The following is a 9,405-nucleotide window of genomic DNA, read 5'->3' as shown; positions in this document are numbered from 1 at the left end:
TCTAGGGCGTGGTTGGCACAGTTGGATGGGGCTTGGTGTAATGGCTCCGTCCCACACTAGGTGGTGCTACTTAGCCTACTGGGGTGAATCAGTGTGGTGGTGGTGGTGTGTATGCATATGCACAGGAGAGGTGAAAATGGCATCACTCGCTTTCCCAGTCTCTAGCTCCAGAACTCTGTGCTCTCACGCCTGGGCAATCAAGCACCCCTCCTTTGTCTCCAGCTTCCATCCACTTCCTGCTTCTACATTGTCTGTGTCCAAGCCTTCAGCCTGCCAGGCGGCACCTCCTTCCAAAATTTTATCTCAGATGGGGCTGTTTCCAAACCCCTCACTTCTGAGGTCCCTGAAGCTTAGACCTGCTCTGAGCCTCTGGGGGAGAATCTCGCTGAGCAATGGCCTGGTGCCAGCTTGCCCCCAGGAACGTTCCTGTGATCACACTGCTACGGAGGCTCAGAGATTGTGGCCAGGTGCCAGCTTGCCCCAGAAAGAGTTCATGTGATCATGTAGCGGCAGCGGTTCAGGAATTATGGTAAATGACAACACACAACCAGTGCCAGGTTTCAGAGCAGGCTGGTGTCTTTGTTCCAATACCAGCAATTGTGGCTTTTCTCCAGGGTCTGCTGAGGCTTTGCCTGTAGGGAGGTTACACAGCCTCTACCAAATGACCTCCTAGCAGGGGAACAGCTTCTCCCTGTGTGGCCCACAAACACCTTGGACCTCACTGCCTGTTCCTGGGGATTCGACCTTCCCATCAGAGCACCACTAGATATTGAGCTGTGGAATTTGCGAGTCTGGTTTCCCCTGTGTATAGAGTCCTAGTGGTAATGAAACCCTCTCCTTTCTCCCCTTCTTGTTCAGTCACTTGTGGGTGTTTCCATTCTTTCTCTCTCAGCTACTTTTGTGGGGGGGGGGGGGGAGGGGAGGTGCCTTTCCTGTACTCTCCATTCTCTGTCCTCTCTCCACCAAAACAGCTCCCTACTCTCCGTGGTTTCTCTCACCTCCAGTTCACCTCTCCACGCCGTGTACCTGCTGAATTCTGTGGCTCGCTATGCAGATTGTGTTAACCCTCAGATCAATTTTCTAGGTGTGCAAAAATGGTTTGGGCTTGATCTAGCTGTATTTCAGGGACTAGAGAAACAGAGAACTTCCATGCTACTCTGCCATCTTGGCCAACTCATCTGGATTATGAAATTTCTGGCCTTGAAACATACAAAGCCAAATGTAATGGTTTGTAGTTTTGATGATTAAGGGTAATTATAAATACATGTACTTGTTCTGTGTTCTGTAGCACCGATGTGTCCTAAATGGCTACTCTTTGAATTCAGCTTAGTTTTTTTTTTTTTTATTTGTTTTAATGTTTTTTTTTTTTTATTTTTTTGAGACAGAGAGAGAGACAGAGCATGAGCAGGGGAGGGGCAGAGAGGGAGACACAGAATCCGAAGCAGGCTCCAGGCTCTGAGCTGTCAGCAGAGCCTGAAGCGGGGCTCGAACCCATGGACTCTGAGATCATGACCTGAGCTAAAGTTGGATGCCCAACCGACTGAGCCACCCAAGCGCCCTGAATTCAGCTTAGTTTTTACAGTCCAAGTCTGTCAACATCAGCTTGACAAGTAGATTTTATCCGTGTGCTTCTCTCCCCATGCTCTGCATCTTATCTATTATATCTAGTCTGGCAGGAAGCCAAATTATCAATGCTGGCTAGTTACTTGATAGTAAGATTAAATAGGCTTTATTTAAGCACCTTTGATTCAATGAGCACACACTTTAATGCCTAAACTTCCTGACATCTATTTTGGTTGCTTGGAACTTGACCTCCTATGCTTGATATTTCAGCTATGTGAGACACTACTGTGGATATACTCTTTAGGGGAGCCTGGCTGGCTCAGCCTGTAGAGCATGAGAATCTTGATCTCAAGGACGTTGACTAAAGCTCCTCATTGGGCACTGGGCTTAATTTTTTCTACTTTTTAAACTTTGAGAGGTAGTGGTTGCTGTTGTGTATTTCTGCCTTTTCAGCACAATAGAATTGCATTTGGTTGCTGGGTGGCTATGTGACCAGTTCTGTGCAGTGAATTTGATAGAAGTGTTATGTAGGATTTCTTAGTCAAGAACTTAATTATCAAAGCCCTTTTGGCCTTTTGTCACCACTAGCATTGTTCTAGAGAGAAGATGCTCTATCAGTTTGGGTCCCTGTGATGCATATGAAGTTCAAGGAATAAATCTAAATTATTTTCAGGGTTGTTTCTGCAGCATTATTTTAGCCTATCTTGACTTACTTCAAAAAAAGTGCAAAAAAAGTAAAACATTCAATCTAAATGAAGAACTTTACAAAAATCACATGGCTTTCACAGAGAACACTTTGTTAAGGAAAATGAGTTCTATAGGCAGTTCAAGAACTCATAAAACCTTTTGTAGTCAGGCATACGTAGCCATAGCTGTGTGGTGTTGTACAGTCATGTTTGAGTCTCTGCATTCTATTTATCAGTTACCTAACTGGAGGCTTATATCCCTTATGTATAATATTGGGAAAACAGGATTTTAAAATAATTGAATTATGAAAATTACCTGACAGTAAGATCTTTAATAAATGGTAGCTATTATAACAGCTATATTAATCGGTTAGTCTGGCAATATAGATCTAATTGTAGAGTTACTGTTAATCCTTCCATTCATAACTTAATGCACATAACTGGCTTAATTCATTGAAGGCAAACATTTATTTTCCTTTTCTTTCCAAGATTCTGTTTAGGCTAGTTACACCAAACATAATGCAGAAACATTGTGTCGGACATTTTTAAACCAGTCTTTAATTTCCAATTCAGGTATTATAACACACACATACACACACACACACACACACACACACACACACACACTCTCTCTCTCTCTCTCAAGAAAGTCAGGGAATATACAGTATAAACATGTATAGCATATCCTACCTTCATGCATTCTTTTTAAAACATACTTTTAAAATGAAGTTCTTTTAAAAGAATTAGAAAACGTAGAATTACTTATTCTGCTACTTCCCTTTGAAATTCCATTGTCTTAAATTCTAATAGAAAGTGTTCTTAACTATGGAAAGGGCTGGGATATTCACTGGAGACCAAAATCTGGTGATACCATCTTTTATGTTCTCTGCTGTACTCTCAAATGCCTAGAAACAGTAGGTATTTGTCAGATAAATAGAATGACATTTAAAAACAAATCCCAGAGATAAAGGTTCTGAAGCCTAGTTGGGGGACCACAATATCATTTTGAAGTGCTCTGGCTAAAGAGGGGATGTGACCAAATGTAATCACACGCCTGGGCTGGATACTTCTAGGCATAGAGCTGTGTGAAGGTGTGGGAATAAGTGCACTGTTCTAGAAAAAGGGGGGCATTGGGAGCAATAACAAATGAAGGTTACAGTATACTGCAAAATGGCCAAGCTCATTTTCTAGGTTTTGTTTTCAACTAGAAGATTGCACGGTCTGCTATGATTCAGTAATCATATTACTCCTCAGCATTATGGTTCCTAGACAGGCCTAGTCAATGTTATGATTTACATCATCCTATTGAGGGAAATTGTTATCCAAAACCAAGTAACCCAATTCTTGAACACCATCTGAAAACTTTTTATATTCAAGACCTCATTATTTCTATTTTATTTCTTATTAGATATAAGGAATCTTCCAGAATGTATTGTGGGTATTCCTATGATTAGTCATATTTACAAGACACAAAGTATTTGGGTAAAAAGCAAATTTCATCATTTGTATACTTACAGATGAGGTTTATAAATTGATTTTAAGCACCATATATATACAATCCAATACTACAAACCAACAATGTTTCAAACTCAATATGTTTCATTAACCATGATGCCACCTCGTCTCAATAAACAAACGCTGTTTTATGGGCTATGTGAGAAAGCAATCATCATTTAGTTATCAATTACACAAAATTATTTTGAAGGGTAGACTGTATTTAAAAAAGAACAAAACAACCAAAAAAGCCAGGCTAAATAACTAGCCCCAATTACAAAAGATCAAAGATATAAAGAACTAAGGGTCCCCAGAGACGCCCTCATTCCTTTTGCCTTGGCTCTAAGTTTCAAGAATGGTGCTAAACTGGCATGAAGAGATGGAAGCAAAATCTTTAAAACACAATGTGGAGTACCTTTTTGAATCTTACTCAGTTGTAACTATTTAAAAAAAAGTTCAGATAAGGACATCTGTCCTTTTTTAGATTAACATGAGCTATACAAAAGAAGCATTTTAGATTATTGAAAGAAATTTAACATTTATTAATCCCTCATGTGCCAGATACTCATGTTCAAATATCAAAACCTACAAAGGGATCTATTATTTGTAAATGATAAACCGGCTCAGAAGTTGCTCAAAACCAGTTATTAATTGTTGGAACTGAGCTTCAAATTAAGGCCTTCCTCTAGTTTAATTCAGGATAGCACACTGGTTGGCAGTGTACTAAGCCTGTAAAAAAGAAAGTCTATAATGGAAAGTATTTTTTAATATTAAGCAGTTCTCACGACCTTAACAAATTGTATCTATAAAGAGCTTACTAAATGTCAACTTCATTTAATCCTTCATTTGTTAAAGGAAAAAAAAAGAGGACATACTTCAAATGGCACTAAGGGAAGCATACTTCATTTATATCATTTTCTACAAAATAAGTTAACTTTAAGCCAAACAATTTCAATGATGATAAATGCATTTCATTATTTATTTAGATGTTTAAGCTCTCGCACTAGATTTTTACAAGCTGGTGAACACTGACAAATTATTTCTCCCACAGAACTATAACCACACATTCCCAGACAGTATAAATATATGGTTGAACTAACATTAATACACATCACCATTTTATCAATTACATAATAAAACAAATTATCAAGTATCCAAATATTAAGTTACACAGCTCAAAAGGCATATAAAATATTAGATGTCTGCTCAATTCATTAGCAGAAACCCACTTTTTTTTTTTTTTTTTTTGCAAGAGAGGTTGGGAAGAGAAGGAAAAAAAATCACACTTCAAACAAAAATAAGTTGGTAAACAACTTCAGATAAGAAAAAAAATACAAGAATTTCAGAAATTTTATGATTAAGAATTGTTTTAGCTACAATAACAAAGCATCTCTACCTTTTAAAAAAATATTTACTAAATTAAAGAGCATATTCTACATGTTCTGCACAAGACAAAGGCAACATTTTACTAAAAATACTTAATAGCCCCCTCCCATTCTTTTTTTCAGGCCCTCCCTGTAAGTTGCACCCCAAAGTGCAAACATTAAAATTAACTGTAAGGCTTTTTTTGTCTGGAGACATTAAAGACATGTGCTTCTGTACAATGTAGATTTTCAAAATGGAGGTTTTCCTTAACAGCACAAAATAAAATTTGTAGAAAGACATGAAACAATCATTGTTAAGACTTGGTAAAAATCCAAAAAAAAAAAAAAAAGGTTGAGCAAACCTGATGTATACTGGTACAAATGTGGGAGATGTAAACATAAAGTGAGCAGGCAAATAACCATATAGGCCCTAATTTCTATGTTTGAAATGACTGAAGGAATAAACCACATAAGGTCCAGAGTGTTCATAGTTCCTGGGATTTTAGTTCTGTATAACACTAAAAATATACAAGTATTGTGCTGGGTATTTTGGCACCTAATCTTTCTAAATTTCATATATATTGATAAGATTCTGGCATGGGAATAGATTTAAAGACATAACTCAATACTGCATGATTTCAGGAAAGGTCAATTGGTACAAGTGATAAGCACATTTTAAATGTTGAACAGCAAGAATCTTTTGCTAAGTGTCCAAAACAGGTTGATCGTAACCCAAGCATAGAGGTTGTAATTCCATCAAACTTGTGGCCTGATAAAACTGCTTTCCAATACTCCTATGGAAGCTTCATTAGACTTATTCACTAAGCCAACATGTTGGCTACTATGTATGACAAATTAGGTCCTGTTTCAAGTTCCACTTCCAAGGCAATGACATCAGGCACCCCAGTTTTATTGAATGCAACAGTTGTTTCTATGACCATTGGAGTCTTTGAAGCGCAGCCGCATTTTAGGACGATATTTCTCCAAATACAAAAGTTGCTTGCTGTTAAAAGCTCCACGCCGCTTTCTGGATGGAGAAAAACAAAAGATGAAGCAACTAAAGCAAAATCCCTCTGTATTTCCATTTACCATGTTATAGGTAATTAATTATTATCTCTCTTGTGGCAATTAATCTTTTGATTAGTATGCTGTGACTTAATGCAGAAATATGGATAGGCATACATGTGTAAATGAAAAAAGGGTAGTAAAAAGTTCAAAATCTTGGGTGTTTAGTTACAATAGTCAAAATTTATATATCCATTTACATGAGGTGTATGAAAAGACAAATTTATTGGATTAGAACCTCTGTAATACGAACAATTACATGAAATTCAAAAAAGGTAAGATCTTTATTTCCTGGCTTTAATACTGTCTTAAAAATGAACTTAATGGTTAGGTGGACCGTGGGGGAAAAATTGTAATATAATTAAACTCACTAACGATGAAAAAAAATTCATTACACACTTACTGTCTTATGAACTGTACTGCATCTTCATATTTCATTCCACCTTCAATTAATGCTAGGGCAACAAGCACTGGAGCTCTGGTAAGGTAAGAATTTTGGTAAATCACTTAAAAAAAAAATAAAATCCTAGGAAATTCAATACTCCAAACATTCCCCAATCCAAAAGTACTATAATTTACTACCCTTCCTATGTAATACCTTATAATAAATCTTGACTTCATGTTAAAAAATTAATAAAGTATCAGCATTTTCCTACCAAACCCAGATTTTTACCTGGAACCAAAAATGAAATATGCCTTGAACTGTTGCAAATAAGTCTAGAAATTAAGATTTGTATTATTGGAGGGCAATTTTGAAAAAATTTAGGAGGGTAAATCTTGATAAATGCAGACAATTTTTTCCTGAATTCCAAGCAGTGAAAAGTATATTCCATTAAAAAAAAAAATTGTTTTTAAAGGTCACGAACTCCTCTCCTAAAGATCTTCTGCAGGGGCGCCTGGGTGGCGCAGTCGGTTGAGCGTCCGACTTCAGCCAGGTCACCATCTCGCGGTCCGTGAGTTCGAGCCCCGCGTCGGGCTCTGGGCTGATGGCTCAGAGCCTGGAGCCTGTTTCCGATTCTGTGTCTCCCTCTCTCTCTGCCCCTCCCTGTTCATGCTCTGTCTCTCTCTGTCCCAAAAATAAATAAATGTTGAAAAAAAAATTAAAAAAAAAAAAAAAAAGATCTTCTGCAAATGTTTGCTTTAACCCCCCTGCCCCCCAATCACTGGGCCATCAGTGTTCATTTTACTTCCCTCCACTAGAATAGAACTTTTTTTTTTGGTGGAGGGCATGGAGGGCAGTGGTAGTGATGCACAAATCTGGACATGAATATTTTGGTATTACTGGGTAAGGAGTTCTCATTGAATCAGAATTCAGGATCAAGCACTCTATCAAAAGCACACCATATGCAATGCAAATTACCTTAGAAATGATTCATAGTTCTTTTTCGCAATGAGTTTGGACCATGACTCTAATACCATTGATATAACCTAGCACACACGATTAACTCTGTAAATAATTGTGCCCACAGAGACAAGTGTAAATTACAACTATAGTGTCTGTTAGTTCCAGACTGGAATAATGTACTGGAATACATTATAGTTACATTCATTTATCTTTTTAAAAAAATTTTTTAAAAAATGTTTATTTATTTAAGACAGAGAGGGACAGAGCATGAGCAGGGGAGGGGCAGAGAAAAGAGGGAGACACAGAATCCGAAGCAGGCTCTAGGCTCCGAGCTGTCAGTACAGAGCCCAATGCGGGACTTGAACCCACAAAGTTGAGCTGATGTTGGGTGGTTAACCAACTAAGTCACCCAGACACCCCCACCTACTTTTTAGTTTTAATATGTAATGTAACAAAGCAAAATGACTCAAAAAATGATAATGGAGTCTTTACTGGAATCAAAATCAAGTTTTTACTAGAATTAAGACCAATACCATCAAATGGATTTAAGAAATTCTCTTACCTCCCAAGACCTGCAACACAATGAACAGCAATACAACAACCAGGTTCTTCACGAAACTTAATTTTTACAAGACTTAACCAGTCATCAACAATCTGGTTGGATGGTGGTGCACCATCATCAAAAGGCCAATCCTAAGTCAAAAGAATATTTAAACAGTTTAGATTTTTTAATAAAATACCAAACTAGTAATTCTAAGTTTCTAACACTCCAATGTCTTCAGAAGCATTTTAGTATGTCTAAACATGTGTTTTATGAAACCCTACTGTCAATGAAATGCAAATAAATGCTGAATCTTTATAAAGATCTCATTGCTTCAAAGCTTTACTTAGCTTTCACCTTTACTTAGAAATTAAGATAATGCATTCTCTTGTAATAACTTAAAAAAATTAGGCATTTTGAAGTTGGTCATTTTTTTTGTAGCACAGTATCATAAACACATAGGAACTATTATATACTTACGAGAACATGGATGCCTTCTTTCTCTACAAGAGTAGTGTCATAAGTTGCTTCACATACTCTTACTATTGTGGTAACACCATACTTCTTAAGTTCCTGGATAAAACATACATAAAACACACTTAATAAGTCTTTACAACAATGTTACTATTGCTCACCAACTGTCCAACAGGTATTGCTAGTTAACAGAAATTCATTCATGGAATCACTGATATAACCTAGGTATGTTTAATAGGGAAGTGAAATAAATCAATGTATCATTTTTCATACCCATCCACTTTCATGACTAAACTCTGGGAAGTGAAATCTTGTTTTAAGTGACAATACCAGAGCAGCATAAAAAAGGGGAAATACTAAACATCACGTATTTTTAACAAATGAGACGTTAAAAAAAATCCTATGGCCCTTCATACATGGAAGTTGTTTATAGTCATGGTAACACAAGCTGGATGGAGATCAAGTACTACCAAAAGAGGATTAGAAGCAATTCAGGGACAAAGATAAATAAAATAGAACCCAAAGGAATCACTCATGACTATAAGTAATCTGACCTGACATGATTACAACATTAGTTCCTTAAACTTTTGCTCATTTGCAGTACATACTGTAATTTAGAACCTTAGAAGTAAATTCAAAGACTCTAAAATCCCGAAACTACAGTGTAAAAAAACCAACATCATTTAAAACTACAGGGTATAAGACTCATAATCCATTATTACTAATTATAATTGGTAGCTAAAAATTGGCTTCTAAACATCAAATAGGGTCCAAAACATAAGCTAACTTTGGTTATGATATTAGTCATTAGGCTAAGCAGATACATGAAAAATGTCTACGTGGTAGCCTTCCTCCTATAAATTTCTTGTGAAA

The 9,405-nt window shown here is 36.9% G+C and overlaps 1 protein-coding gene across 1 annotated transcript in view; it reads right to left on the bottom strand.

The window, feature by feature from the left end:
* Nucleotides 1-4,708: 4,708 nt before the first annotated feature.
* PTP4A1 (protein tyrosine phosphatase 4A1) overlaps nucleotides 4,709-9,405 on the bottom strand; it is a 5,344-nt gene continuing 647 nt past the window's right edge. Inside the window, exons 2-5 of the mRNA XM_025925174.2 lie at nucleotides 8,539-8,631; nucleotides 8,080-8,210; nucleotides 6,576-6,650; nucleotides 4,709-6,134 (exon numbers count right to left, since the gene is read on the bottom strand). Coding sequence (XP_025780959.1) covers nucleotides 6,017-6,134; nucleotides 6,576-6,650; nucleotides 8,080-8,210; nucleotides 8,539-8,631 — 417 coding nt within the window. The 3' untranslated portion in view covers nucleotides 4,709-6,016. The remainder of the gene's footprint in view (nucleotides 6,135-6,575; nucleotides 6,651-8,079; nucleotides 8,211-8,538; nucleotides 8,632-9,405) is intronic.

Source organism: Puma concolor, chromosome B2 (assembly GCF_028749965.1).
Source record: "Puma concolor isolate L17-30 chromosome B2, mPumCon1.1.hap2, whole genome shotgun sequence".
NCBI lineage: Eukaryota > Metazoa > Chordata > Mammalia > Carnivora > Felidae > Puma > Puma concolor.
Note: the sequence above shows the minus strand (reverse complement) of the source record. Positions and strands in the feature narration are given on the sequence as shown.